Here is a 14,429-nt window from a genome sequence, read left to right as displayed (position 1 = left end):
AGGTCCCAAAATCTCTGCAGTGCTCAGTGCCTTTAGCTGTTAATTGCTATCATGTGGAGTGAGTTGATGACTGGCTTCTGTGATTTTGGGGACCGCCAGGCAAGGCTGAGACAGAATCATAAAATTCCTACAGTGCAGAAGGAGGCTATTTAGCCCATTGAGTCTACATAGACCACACTCCCACCCAGGCCCTATCCATGTAACCCCTCATATTTACCCTGCTAATCCATCTGATACTAGGTTAGTTTTAGCATGGCCAATCAACCTAACCTGTACATCTTTGGACTGTGGGAGGAAACCAGAGCACCCGGAAGAAACCAACACAAACTCCACACAGACAGTGACCTGAGACCGGAATTGAATGCGGTTGCTGGGGCTGCGAGGCAGCAGGGCTTGATGCTGCGAGGCAGTGCTGACCACTGCCACCGTGCTGTTCATGGTCATCCACTCGGCACTTCTGGCTGAAGATTGTTGCAAATGCTTCAGCCTCATCTTTTGCACTGATGTGCAGGGCTCCTCCATCAATGAGGGTGGGGGTATTTGTGGAAACTCCTCCTCCAGTGAGTTGTTTAATTGTTCACCACCATTCAAATCTGGATGTGGCAAGACTTCAGAACTTAGACCTGATACGTTAATTATAGAATTGCTCATCTCTGCCTAATACTTACTGTTTATGCTGTTTGGCAAGCAAATAGTCTTGTGTTGTAGCTTCACCAGGTTGACATCTCATTTTTAGGTGGTTGAAGGGTGGGAGGAGGCACATGTGGAACATAAACACCGGAATGAATCTGATATGCTGAATGACCCATTTTTGTGCTGTAAATGCTAAGTAACATCACTGCATTGGTCTCATGTCCTCCTTCTCTCTGGCAGTGCGAATAGGAGCAATGTTGGCGTATACACCTCTGGATGAGAAGAGTCTGGCCTTGCTACTGAATTACTTGCACGATTTCTTAAAGTAAGTAGAACTGTTAAATCCTAAGCCATTACTGATATACCCAGTGGTTTCTTCTTACTTGAAAGCCTCTGATCAATAATAACTACGAAGGAATTGCACAGTGGAAAATGTTTACCTAAGATCTTTCTTACTGCTGGAAACTTGTGTAAATTTCAAGATATGAAATCAGCAAATCCCTCACAAATGCCTTCATTTCCTCTAGACCCAACTATTCTCATGCACCCTCTGGAAATTTCGGGTCAGGCAAAACTACTGCATTTTTCTCAACTTCCAGCATGTCCTGCCTGCTGTCTGCTCCCCATCCCACCAGGTCACCTCTGCTTTCTAACCTATATCGGCATCCAGGCTGCGATGTCTTGATATTTAAAGTTCTTATCCAAGAAGAAGGGGTTAATTTCGAAGATCGGCCATGATCTTATTGAATGGTGCAGCAGTCTCGAAAGACCATCTGGTTTGTGGGCGGCACAGTGGCAGTGGTTAGCACTGCTGTTTCACAGTGCCAGGGACCTGGGTTCGATGCCCAGCTTGGGTCACTGCCTTGTGGAGTTTGCATGTTCTTCCCGTGTCTGCGTGGGTTTCCTGTGGATGCTTCGATTTCCTCCCACAGTCTGAAAGACGTGCTGGTTAGGTGCGTTGACGTGAACAGGTGCCAGAATGTGGTGACTAGGGGAGTTTCACAGTGACTTCATTACAGTGTAATTGCAGTAAGCCTATTTGTGACTAATAACTTTATGTTCTCCTAACTTCACTTAAGTTCTTCTGTTGTCTGCACGTCTTGAAATGTTTTCCTGCTTTGTCCTTAATTATATACTGCCCTTGGAATTGGGACTTAAGATGCTTTGATGTATGAATTTCATTGAATGCAGGGAGGGGAAATGTGAGTAACCACTGACAGCTTGGTAATTTTCTTGGTCTATTACTATGTTTCCAGGCATGTTTTTATTTCTTGACAATTCTTTCTGTTGCCCATCCTCTTCAGGTATTTAGTGAAGAATGCTTCAAGTCTCTTCAGTCCAAGTGATTATGAAGTGGCACCACCAGAGTATCATCGCAAAGCTGTGTGACATTGGTAATTAAAATACCTTTATCCTTCATGTACTGGGATATTTTTGTTGTAATTTTCCTTGTATAACTTTTTTGTACAGAAGAATCAATTAACAATGCACTCTGTCAACGTTAGCTGTAGCAATGAAGTGTTGCCCGTAAGCCATTTTTGTGGATGTTACTATTAATGTAATTAATTCTACCTTTTTTTTTGTAGGGAGAAATGTCACAGGTTAAATCAAATAATGTTTCCTTCCTCCTTGAATCTTCCAGTTTTTGTTTTAAAGTTTTTAATGAATGTATCTGACTATAAGAGTCATTGAGATTCATTACGTTTTGTCATTTATCTAGTTGGAATGATTGTTTTAATATGAAAGCTGTGTGGGTTAGATAGATTGGCCATGGTAGACTGACCCTTGTCAGGGAGATTAGCAGGAATACTAGATCACAGAAATAGGGTAGGATTGTGGTCAGTGCACACTTGATGGGCTGAACGGCCTCCTGCACTGTTGGGATTTTATGAATATGTACCTCAAGTTCGGTTACAGGTGTGGGCAGTAGTTGGTCCACTTGATTTGCATGTTGCTATATGCAGCAGTTAATTAGCCAAAACAGAATTATTAATAATTGAACAAAAACTAACACATACAATGTGGTCCTAATCCATGGATAAATATTCACATTCATGCCCCAGTTATAAAAATCCTCCCACTGTTGTAATTCTGACTTTTTTTTAAATTAATATACTCAGTGTTGCTGTTTGGGATTTAGCAGTGCTCTCTATTTTAGTTCTGGCAACTGTGGAACATTACCAAATCTTTCCACAGACACGCACAATCATCCCTTCATCTAAATATTTTTAAGAAGCGGATTGATGGGTTCTTGATAAGAGAGGGGATTAAGGGTTATGGGGAGAGGGTGGGAAAGTGGAACTGAGCCACGACAGATCAGCCATGATCTTATTGAATGGCGGGGCTGGCTCGAAGGGCTAGATGGCCTACTCCTGCTCCTATTTCTTATGTTCTTATGTTCTATCTTCACTAATTTCTGTGGTAAATATTCAAAGGTCCATAATTTGATCTTGTAACTCTTGAGTCCTGTCTGGTTATTCCCTTTTTGTTAAAGTGCCTTTCATCTCCCATTTTAGGTTTTCCATCTCTACCTCCTAGAAAGGTTAAATCAACTTTTATGAGTGATGCCGCTGTTTTAAACTGTGGGTGAGAGTCTCTGGTCGCATCTCTGGCTGGACCTGTTGTGAGCCAGAACAGAAAAATTGGCGGTTCAGCCAAAACTCCTTTCACCATCAGCGGCACGAGAAAATCTCAGCCGCGAATGGGAATGAAAGATTTCAACTATGATTGTACTGTCATTGGCTAAATTCCTTTTTCCCCTCAAATTCAGCATCATGAATACCAGCTCACGGTACACATGATGCAATATTTTCGCAGTTGCGTTTACACTAAACCCTTCTATTGAATATTCAGTTTTCATGGGATAAGATCTTATCCTTGACTCTTGTCTCATTTTGATCACGCTTTCTTTCTTCATCTCATAAGTGTGGCAATCTTTCCTAAAGTTCCTAACTTGTTGATCTTACTAACGTTAACATTATACATGGACTTGAAGATTCTCCAGCTTTCCCTCTATCTGTATCTATCTTTGTGGATAATTCTGTCTTTACTCCCAAGCTCTTAATTATTCAAATCAAATGTTTCCACATGTTACTTTAAAATTACTTTCTTCGGCAGCAAATATTCTGAGTAGATGCATCTCTTTCAGAAGCTGTGGAGGAACTTTAAAAGTCTTATGATATTCTTATAAATATATTTAAAACCAAAATGAAACATTGCTGTTTGATTCCAGGCATTAACAAAGTTTGCTTGCTTATCCTTTATTTTAGGTGGCATCTTAGTTTCCTTGAATAACTTGCTAAATGAAGTTGAGATTCTCATTATGCCAAGTTCGAATAGCAGTGTTGTTGGGCTGACAGGTTTTGTTAGTGTTCAGTTTACTTCTTCCAAAAACAAGCTTTGTTTTCACCTTGATGCTGCAAAACCACCTAACTTTTAAAACTATTTCTGTTATTTAATTAAACTTCCTGTTTCCATCCAGCACTCATTCCTCGCTGTGATTTCAGTGTTAAAACCCCCAAAGTATAATCCAGGGAAGAAAACACATTACAGCTCTCACATACACCTATCTTATATCGTTGGAGCCATCTGCTAACTACTACATTCCTACAACATTTACCTCAACGTACAACTCCAGTCCAAACAACAAAATAGCACATTCACTTAGCTGGAAATAAAATCAAAAAGAATCAGTTATAGTGGTGATATTGATTCCTCCTTTAAATAAACTGTAACAGGATTTTCACAGTAACTTCATTGCAGTGTTAATGTAAGCCTACTTGTGACACTAAATTTTAAAAAAACTTCAAAACCAAAAACAAAACTTGTGCAATATAACTTTTGCATTTGCAAGATATTTTTCAAAGAAAACAGTGGGTCACGGGAAAAGTATCCTCAAGGTTTTCTCGTAGGTGATCAATTAAATTGATAAAAGCTTACCATTCCTCTTTGAGTGGCATTGACATATGCCCCCTTTCTCTCTCTAAAACAGTGATTTTTAAAATACAGCCACTTAAAATACACACAAAACAAGACCACAGTAAACTAATAACATAAGTGCACAAACAAAACTTGCAAGTACTTTTTTGTTATTTCCAACAGCAATTTAACACACTGGTGCTTCCTCCTACCCTTCTTGTACCCCTTTCTGATATTCTAATTTGACTTTTCTAAAGTGCTCTGCTTTCCACATGCCTCTACATATCACCTTTTAACAAATTTCACCTATCCTGCCCAACGGTAGCATGTCTCCCCTGTCCCTTTTTTTCCCGTCCCTGTCCACTTGAAGCTGACCTATGGTATGTTCATTGCCCTTCCTTCTCTCTAACAATGTTTGCCATTTTTCTTCTCTGTCAATCTTGTCATCCTTATTGGCCAGTTTAGTCTTATGCTGCAGCTTTTTGCTCCTGGTCCTTGCACCACACTTTTATTTCCATCATAAGAACATAAAGAACATAAGAAATAGGAGCAGGAGTAGGCCATCCAGCCCTTCAAGCCTGCCCCGCCATTCAGTAAGATCATGGCTGGTCTGTTGTGTCTCAGTTCCACATTCCCACCCTCTCCCCATAACCCTTAATCCCCTCGCTTATCAAAAACCCATCAACCCGCGTCTTAAAAATATTTAGCGAGGCAGCCTCCACCACCTCAACGGGCAGAGAATTCCAGAGATTCACCACCCTTTGAGTGAAGAAGTTCCTCCTCAACTCCGTTCTAAACCCCCCCCCCTTTATCTTGAGGCTGTGCCCCCTAGTCCTACTGTCCTTTTTGAGCGGGAAGAGCCTCTCCACCTCTATCCTATCCATCCCATTCATCATCTTACACATCTCAATGAGATCTCCCCTCATTCTTCTAAACTCTAACAAGTACAAGCCTAGTTTATTCAGCCTGTCCTTATAGCTCAACCCCCTCAACTCCGGTATCAGCCTAGTAAACCTCCTCTGCACTCCCTCCAAGGTCAAAATATCCTTGCGTAAGTGTGGCGACCAAAACTGCACACAGTACTCCAGCTGCGGCCTCACCAATGCCCTATACAGCTGCAGCAAGACCTCCCTACTTTTATATTCAATCCCCCTCGCTATGAAGGCCAGCATCCCATTTGCCTTCCTGACCACCTGCTGCATCCGCAGGCTGGGTTTTTGTGACTCATGCACAAGGACCCCGAGGTCCCTCTGCACCGTCGCCTGCTGCAGTTTTTCGCCACGTAAGTAATAGTCCTTCCTACCATTCTTCCTACCAAAGTGGACCACCTCGCACTTGCCAACATTAAATTCCATTTGCCATTTCCTGGCCCATTCGCCCAGCCTATCTAGACCCTTCTGCAGACTCTCCACACCCTCCGCGCAATTTGCCGTTCCACCAATCTTGGTGCCACCATCTGTATTTGTAATCTCCTGCATTCCTCCTGTAATGCTAACAAGCCTGTTTTACATATGCCTCCCGCAACGTCCCAATCCAGGGTTCCACCTCAAAAACTGGATCAGATAACTGCTTAATGAGCCAAATTCATCCCTCCTTCAGGACTCAGTTGGCTTTAAGATACTTCTCTATAGTCTCACCCATATTCATCTTCGGGCTGATGGCTGACTTGCCAAAATCTGTAAGGAGTCCCAAGAGTTTGAAGCTGTAGTCTGGATGGAGCAGAAATGAGTGACTATAAGTCTTGTTAAAACAAGGAGTTTATTGAATGCTGATTGCAATAATGTGACAGTTATAATTGATTATATATGTATAAAGCATAAATAATAGTGTATATAAAAAAAAACATAACATTGGAAGGAGAAAACACGTTGTATGTATCTGAAGAAAAGACTGATAAATGTTTGTTTAAACACACAACCCCCAATTTGGTTTAATTCACTGCCATTTCTCTTCCAGGAGTACCTACTTTGAAGAAATTCTGCTCTTCTCTCCGGGATTTCCGTTTGTCTCTTTTACCATGTTCGCCTTCATTTCCTTTCCACTTCCCTTTCCATTTAACAAGGTGTTTCCCAAAAGCTCGCTTTTGCAGTCACATTTCCTCTGACTTTCCCTATATGGCTTCCAACTCTAGTTCCATCCCTCATGTTTTGTATCCACCCAGGATTACAGGTATCCCAGGGACATACAACACTCAGATTGCTGTCCACACCACATTCTGAGATCCACACTCGGTGCCATACGTCCACTCTCGTCCCCCCTCTCCAGCAGCACCCACTCGCCCTATCTCAAAGTTGTCCTTGTCCTCGGTTTCTTTTTAATCTGACGCGTTAACAAGAAGCTTTTTCCTCATCCTTTCAGAGGTAACGATGGCTGCTGAATTCTTCATCCATCATTTGTGTCTCCATGCTCACTACTTTGGGCAGGGGTAATTCTCCTTCCCCCACCTCCAATTTTTCATTTAATTTATCTCACTTCCTGCAAATAAAGGATGTGGCTGTTGGTACCCGCATAGGTCCCACTTATGCCTATGGATCATTGCCTTGTTTCAGTCCTCTTCCACAACACTCTCTCTTTTTGTTACATCGATGACTGTATTGGTGCTGCTTAATGTCCTTGGCTGGATATTTATTGGTTTTTTTTTGTTTGTTTCAATTTCCACCGGTCTCTTATTTTCCCATGGTCCATCTCCAACACTTCCCTCCCCTATTGGGTGATAGGCTGACCACCCATCGACCCCTTCAGCTCACACCCTGCTTCCTGTAAGAATCCCAAAAATCCCATACTCTTTTTCTGCCTTCGCTGTGTTATGTTGCCACTTTTTGAATATGGCACTTCTGACATGCCTACTTTTTTCCTTAACCAAAGGTTCCCCCTTACTTTGGTTGAAAGGGTACTCAACCGTGTTCAACCCATCTCCCCCCACTTCTGCCCTTGTCCCTTCACCTCCCCCTCATGATAAGGTCCCCCTTGACCTCACTGTTCAGCTGATCAGCCTCTACATTCGAAGGATCATCCTCCGCCATTTCAGTCAGCTCCGGCTTGATGCCACCCCAAAACACGTCTACCTCCTACCCCAGTCAACATTCCAATGAAGCCCAAAACCTAGTGGAGGAGCAGTACCCTGTCTTCCGATTGGGCACATTACAGAGCTTGGGACTCATCATTAAATTCTCAACAACTTTAGACTGATGCTTCTCCTCCATCTTGACCCCTCCCTTTTAATAATTTCAGAAATGTTTTTTATCCCAATATAGCCCCACCCACACCACTGGTCCATCTGTTACTTGTTCTTTTGCTTTCATTGTGCAATGGACTTCATTCTCCTATTAATGTGTTCTGCTACCTTTTATTCCACTATCAGCACCTTCCATAGCCCTCCACACTGCCATTAACACTTCCTCTGTCTTGTGCCCTACAGACCTTTGTTTCAATCTTACCTAGCTCCCATCTATCACTGACCTACTTTGCTCCACTCCCACTCATACAGTATGAAATCCATCACATTTCTTCTCTTCAGCTCTGAAGAAGAGTCATATGGACCCAACGTTAACTCTGTTTCTTTTGGTGCTGATGCTGTCAGACCTGCTGAGTTTTTGCAGCATTTTCTGTATTTATGACTGACGAACTATTTTAAACATTAGTTCTTGGATAATCAAAAAAATGTCATTGTGATGTTTTTCAGCTTTTGATTCTATAAGGAGCTGGGTTTTAATGTACTTAGTGCTGCATGTGTGAATTTCTGAGTGCTTGATGATGATGGAAATGTTATTCCATTCTCCAACACACTTGATCCCCAAGGAGGAAGAAAATTATTGTCAAATTAAATTCGAAGAGTAAGACAATTGAATTCTTCTGCCAGGAGGGATGGATTAAAATTTAAATATCCAATGTTCTTTTCTCCTTTTTCTTTCTCTCGTAAAGGTGCTAACTCAAACTGGGAGGTAAAATTCCCCAGGTTTGAGTAGCTGTAGGGCACCGTTCTTTGATAGCCGTTCTTTGTGTGTGAACCATGGTTATGTATGCACAGAATGAACTTTGAGGTCATTAAACAGTGATCAAGTGGCAACCCTTCCTGACTCAAAATTCTGCTGTGGTCGCATGGGTTGAAGCCAGCTAGCCCAAGTTTGAAATCTTCCTAGTGTGTGCAGATCAGCACTACACTTGCAAAGTCTACAAAAACCCACTAGATCGAACGGGAAAGGATCATCAACTGTACCAAGCTTCTTTTGGCTGAAACTTTCACTGATTAGTCGAAGCTTACTTTGCTGAAATTGGTTTACCATGCCGCAGTGGCGTAGACTGTTGCTTGACCTTCACATCTACCTGCACAGAGGACTGCGGTGAATCACGCCAGTGAGGAAAGCCTGTGCAAAGTGCTGGGGGAAGGGAAAGGGGTTGGGGGCAGGGGGGAAGGGGTGGTGGGGTGGGATTACCCAGCAGTTATACTAGTCAAGGACCAGCTCAGTTCCTGCACGGAAACATGGTCTACATCAATGCGAATGAAATCACCGAGAAGGAAGGCATGGACAGTTCAGCCGGAGAAAGTTTGTGTCAGCCCTGGCTTAGTTTGACTTTGCAACAGGCAATACGGTTGTGGGGTTGCTACAAATTCTTTTTAAAAAAAAACTTTTTGTAGAGCTCAATCTTACAAAAGGCCAGAGCTGTTTAAAATTTTCAACAAAAAAGCTGTTTTTGTAAGATTGCATTATCTGTGTTTGTACCTGATGATGGTGCGCAATATTCAAACTTTTTAACAATGTGTTGTGTTACAAATAAGCCTGTGGCTAACTCCAAGTCTGTCTTTATTGAAGGCTTTGAGGGACAATGCTGTGATCTTGCACCTGTAAATGGGAGATTGTTTGATGCTTAACTTCACATGCATGTATAAAAAATGCATCCTTTGTTTATATATTTCAGTAAAACCTTTTTATGAGAACAATTTAGTTTCATGATTGCTCTTTCTGACTACTTCAGGGAAAACGATCTCAAGTTAAGCTTGAATTATAGGGGTAGAACATTTGGCCCCTCTATCCTGTTAAAAGATAATAGCTCATCCATTTTTAACTCCACTCCACTCTCCATATCCCTCAACTCATTTTGTGCTTGACAAATCCCTCAGTCTCCGGCTTGAATGTGCGCAACACCGGGACGTCCACAGCATCTGGATAGATAGTTAGATAGTTCCAAAAGTTCGTAAACATCAGAATAAATTTATCCCTGCTGCAGCCCTAAATGGTAGTTCCCTTATCCGAGACGTCCTTTAGTTATAGACTGTCCAGCCAAGGAATACTGCTTCTCAATATCTACCCTGCTAAGCCCACTCTAAGAATTTAATGTCTCAAGTATCCATTTGTCAAATTGCCTTGTATGAATAAATGGAAATCTTACTGAGCTTCAGAGTGATTATGTACAAGGACAGCTGTAATAACGTTTTAAGTTTTATATTTTAGTCAGATTCTGCATGGTTTGATAATGGGCACTCGCAAGCTAATGTGTTGCATGTGGATCATAAAATACAATCAGTTAATCAAGGAAACTTGATGCTTTTTCAAGGATGGATAAATGGAATAGTCATCCTATACTCAAAGGGCACCTAGAAATACTCATCTAGCGAGAGAGCCTGGAACAAATGGACAGCTGTACAAGCCACCTGACCTGTAATTTGAGATCAGGAACGTTCAGAGATGAAAGCTTTTCAGTTTTAGTTTAATAGTCGCGGTAGATTACCTACCATAATGAGGGCATAAGCAAATTGAAAATGCCATTTGATTCTTGTGGTTGAATCTGTGCTGTGAATACTACATTGTTCCTTTTGAAGCCTCTTTCATGGCAACATTTTCAGCAAAGGCTCACCACCAGAAAGCAGAAGATTGTCTGTGAAGAGAGTGTTCGTGTTCATTTTTATGGCGCTTTTCACAATCTCCAGGGATCACAAAGCACATTACAGGCAATTTGTGAAGCAGAGTTCCTAAATAAGAACATAAGAAATAGGAGCAGGAGTAGGCCATCTAGCCCCTCGAGCCTGCCCCGCCATTCAATAAGATCCTGGCTGATCTGAAAGTGATTCAGTTCCACTTACCCGTCTGTTCTCCGTAACCCTTAATTCCCTTATTGATCAGAAATCTGTCTACCTGTGACTTAATCGCACTTAATGAGGTAGCCTCCACTGCTTCAATGGGCAGAGAATTCCAAAGATTCACTACCCTCTGAGGTAGTGAATCCTGTTGTAGGAAATGTGGCAGTCCATCTGCCCCAGTGAGCTCCCACAAAAAGCAATGTGATAACAATTAGATTATGTTTTAGTGATGTTGATCGAGGGATAAGTATTAGTCAAACCTTCCCTCAAATAGTCCAGTGGGTTTGTAGCATCTCCACCACTGCAGCACTCCCTCAGTTGCAGTAGTCAGCCTAGATTTTAGTACTCTTTTTAGAGCAAGAACTGGACCCATGACATCCTGACCTGAGGGGAGAGCACAACCAACTGGACCACTGTGTGACACAAGCATGTTCAGTTAACACTTAAGGGAGCAAGTGATGCGATGGAATCATTCAAGGAAGAGTGAGTAGTGGTTGGGGGGGCATTCCTTGCTGCATGGGTGAGCTAATGAACATGTCCTATGTGCGTAAGAAAAGTTTGCTGTAATATCTTCAAGTCACGGTAAGAATAGACATGCATTGATTATTAAATGGAACAAAGTATTAACCATTAGACTAATCAATAGAGAAATGAGTAAATGGGCAGGTAAAAAATGTGCATGTGGAAATTCTCAAACCGCAGGCATTTGTAAATTCTGAACCATAGACAGTCTTCAGTGCATTCAGTCCTTTTACAACTTAAACTGTGGGAAGCAGGTCTGTGCAAGGTGGCAGTGGGTGAAAGAAATGCCTTGTGGCATGGGGAGTCTTAAGTGCACTGTGACAACAAAATCACAGTGTCTGGGATTTAATACTTGTGTGGCTCTATCCCTCATGAGGGAAATAAATGGTGAATTTCTCTTCTGCATGTTGTGATTTGAGAACCTTGACAGGCAAAGCTTTGGATGCTAATCACCTCATTATTTGGCAGTGCAATGGTGCACAGTGTGAGCTAATCAAAATAAATGGAAATTCTATCTCCCAACTAAATTTGATTCTACTGAAGCTGTTAGCCGCATGCTCCTTGTTATCCAATTCCTACTTCACGTGAACACACACAAAGCTGCTTAGTTCATGCTGGGCTATCAAAGCTAGACGATCAATATCTTTTCCAAATGGTAGGGGAGTCTAAAACTAGAGGGCATAGGCTTAAAGGGAGAAATACAAAAGTGTCCAGAGGGGCAACTGTTTCACACACTGGGTGGTGAATGTCTGGAACAAGCTGCCAGAGGTGGTAGTAGAGGCAGGTACAATTTTATCTTTTAGGAAGCATTTAGATAGTTACATGGGTATGATGAGTATAGAGAGATATGGGCCAAATGTGAGCAATTAGGACTAGCTGAAGGGTTTAAAAAAGAGGGTAGCATGGACAAGTTGGGCTGAAGAGCCTTTTTCCCAGCTGTAAACTTGACTATGACTCTATAGTATTCACCTGAATCTTGGACAGAGCAGTTGAATTAAACCTGAATAAGGAATTCTGATAGTTTTCCCTACCTGCTCAGCATGGATCAGGGATCAAATCGTACTAACCCTGTTTGTTTTTAAATAAATCAAAGCAAAGGAGCTGTTTGTGATGATGAGTGATGTGGAAAAAATAGACCCTCTCCCCCGATTCCCTTCACCTCAAGAATTTTATCTAACTTCTTGAAAATATACAGTGCTTTGGCCTCAACTGCTTTCTGTACTTAGAACTGTGATTGTTTAATCTATTGCGTATGCATCTGGTTTAAATAGGGGAAAATGTTAAAGTGATTTTAAATTGATTTAGCCAACAATTTTGAAAGGACGCAGCATAGCAATTGAGAGGACCTCTCTTCAGAATCAATGTTGCTCATGCTAACAGGGATATAGATTAGTGCTTCAATAATAGGTCATGACCAAGGCTGCATATAAATGAAGATGATGACCCGAGTGTCACCAACAAAAAAAAGATTGACAGGCTCGAGTTCTGCATAAATGATTTACCGGAGAGGCCCCAGTTCTTATCCTTGCGCTTTGATGGAATCGTTAATCTCAGTTGAATGTGATGCAAGGGCACCAAGTTGTTCTAGTTTAGGAGCATTGGCCAGACTTCACACCCATTGCTGTAATCCCACAACTCCAAACATGACAGGAATGCTATTCCCATTCAGTTCTGGCCTCTTGATGCTGCCCCAGCAAGCACAATGGTTAGCACTATTACCTCACAGCACCAGAGACCCAGGTTTGATTCCTGGCTTGGCTCACCGTGTGGAGTTTGCACGTTCTCCTGTGTCTGTGTGGGTTTCCTCCCACAGACCGAAAGACGTGCTGGTTAGGTGCATTGACCCGAACAGGTGCTGGACTTTGGCGAGTAGGGGAATTTCACAGTAACTTCATTGCAGTGTTAATGTAAGCCTTACTTGTAACTAATAAATAAACTTGAACTTTTAAACATCCCCCATTTTAAGTACTCCACCTTTTGGCCAGTGCCTTTGGGCGTACATGATCTGAACTCTCTACTTCCTCCAGTACCCGACAATCCTCTTTCACAATGTTGCTTACAACACATCTCTTTAATCTACCTTTTGGGTATCTGTCCTAATATCCCTTTATGTAGTGCAGAGTGAACTTTAGTTTCATAATGTTTCTGTGAAGTAGCTCTGGATGTTTTTATCATCTGATGGTAATAATATAAATTCAAGTTGTTTCTATAAATTGTTAAAGATATCAGATCAGAAACCCTGAGATACGTTATGCAGTCAGACTACACCCCAACAATTTGCTATTTTGGCATTAATGCAAAGATATGATTCTCACTCGAGCCACAATTCTACTGACACACTGGGGAGCTTTTATCAAGATAAACTTTATTTAACAACACTGTTAAATAGTAACAAATTAATTAGCTTAACTTTAACAATTGAACAAGACAAGATACAATTCTTAACTTCTTCCTGAGTTCTAATTCAAGCAATAGTCCTCTTAGACTTAAACCCCCTCTTTACATTAATTAGCAAAACACAGACTTACTTGTCTCAGCATAACATTCCTATTGCTTTCAGAACACCTGATGAGAGAGAGAGGGAGAGACACCTCTTTCTGGCAGCCCAAACAGCAATTGCTTATATTTTTAAAAATGAAACAAACAGTATTTCTTCCTTGCAAGCTTAGTTTCTATCATTAAGCACATAACTCTCCCTGTCAATCATCCTAATCATAACACTAAATTGAAATCCCCAGGGGAGACCCAAGTAAACACAAATGCATAAGTTCAGCTTAAAACAAACTCTAAAATGAGCGCCCTGTGCTTCAGCTACCAATTTAAAGATTTTGCTAGACAGATCTCCAATCTGCAAAGCAGATCTGAATTCTAAACATAGCCCTTACAAGAATCACGATATACCTTTATTTCTTAAAGACACAGTATCATCATAAAGATAGACATCAAGTGTGGCTAAAATGTATTCGAATGATGATGGAATATGTCAATACCATTCTTGTGCCTCCACAATCTTTCTGTTTCCCCTGATTCTATGTAATACACACAAAAAGGACTTAAATACTCTTAAGAGACAAGTATATGAATATCTAAACATACACCTTATGTAGAAATTACCCCTTTGTTCCAAATATATCTGTGGCCCTGAATTCACTAAGATTTCCCCTTCCCAAATGCCATCCAAGTAAATAAATCTATAGGTCAAATCCAGCTTATAGTTACCACGAAATACAGGGCTGATGATCAAGTCAGGGAAACAGTTTTTCCTGATCTAGCAAAGAAA

At 41.4% G+C, this 14,429-nt stretch overlaps 1 protein-coding gene across 2 annotated transcripts in view; it reads left to right on the top strand.

Moving 5' to 3' along the window:
* morf4l1 (mortality factor 4 like 1) overlaps positions 1 to 8,942 on the top strand; it is a 59,137-nt gene extending 50,195 nt beyond the window's left edge. For both annotated transcript variants that reach the window (XM_080213969.1, XM_080213968.1), the window contains exons 11-13: positions 874 to 958; positions 1,938 to 2,027; positions 6,508 to 8,942. In XM_080213969.1, the coding sequence (XP_080070095.1) occupies positions 874 to 958; positions 1,938 to 2,022 (170 nt within the window). In that variant the 3' untranslated portion in view covers positions 2,023 to 2,027; positions 6,508 to 8,942. The remainder of the gene's footprint in view (positions 1 to 873; positions 959 to 1,937; positions 2,028 to 6,507) is intronic.
* The last annotated feature ends 5,487 nt before the right edge of the window (positions 8,943 to 14,429 follow it).

Source organism: Carcharhinus amblyrhynchos, chromosome 28 (assembly GCF_965287045.1).
Source record: "Carcharhinus amblyrhynchos chromosome 28, sCarAmb.v2.hapA, whole genome shotgun sequence".
In the NCBI taxonomy this organism is placed as follows: Eukaryota; Metazoa; Chordata; class Chondrichthyes; order Carcharhiniformes; family Carcharhinidae; genus Carcharhinus; species Carcharhinus amblyrhynchos.
This window is presented reverse-complemented; position numbering and strand designations above follow the sequence as displayed.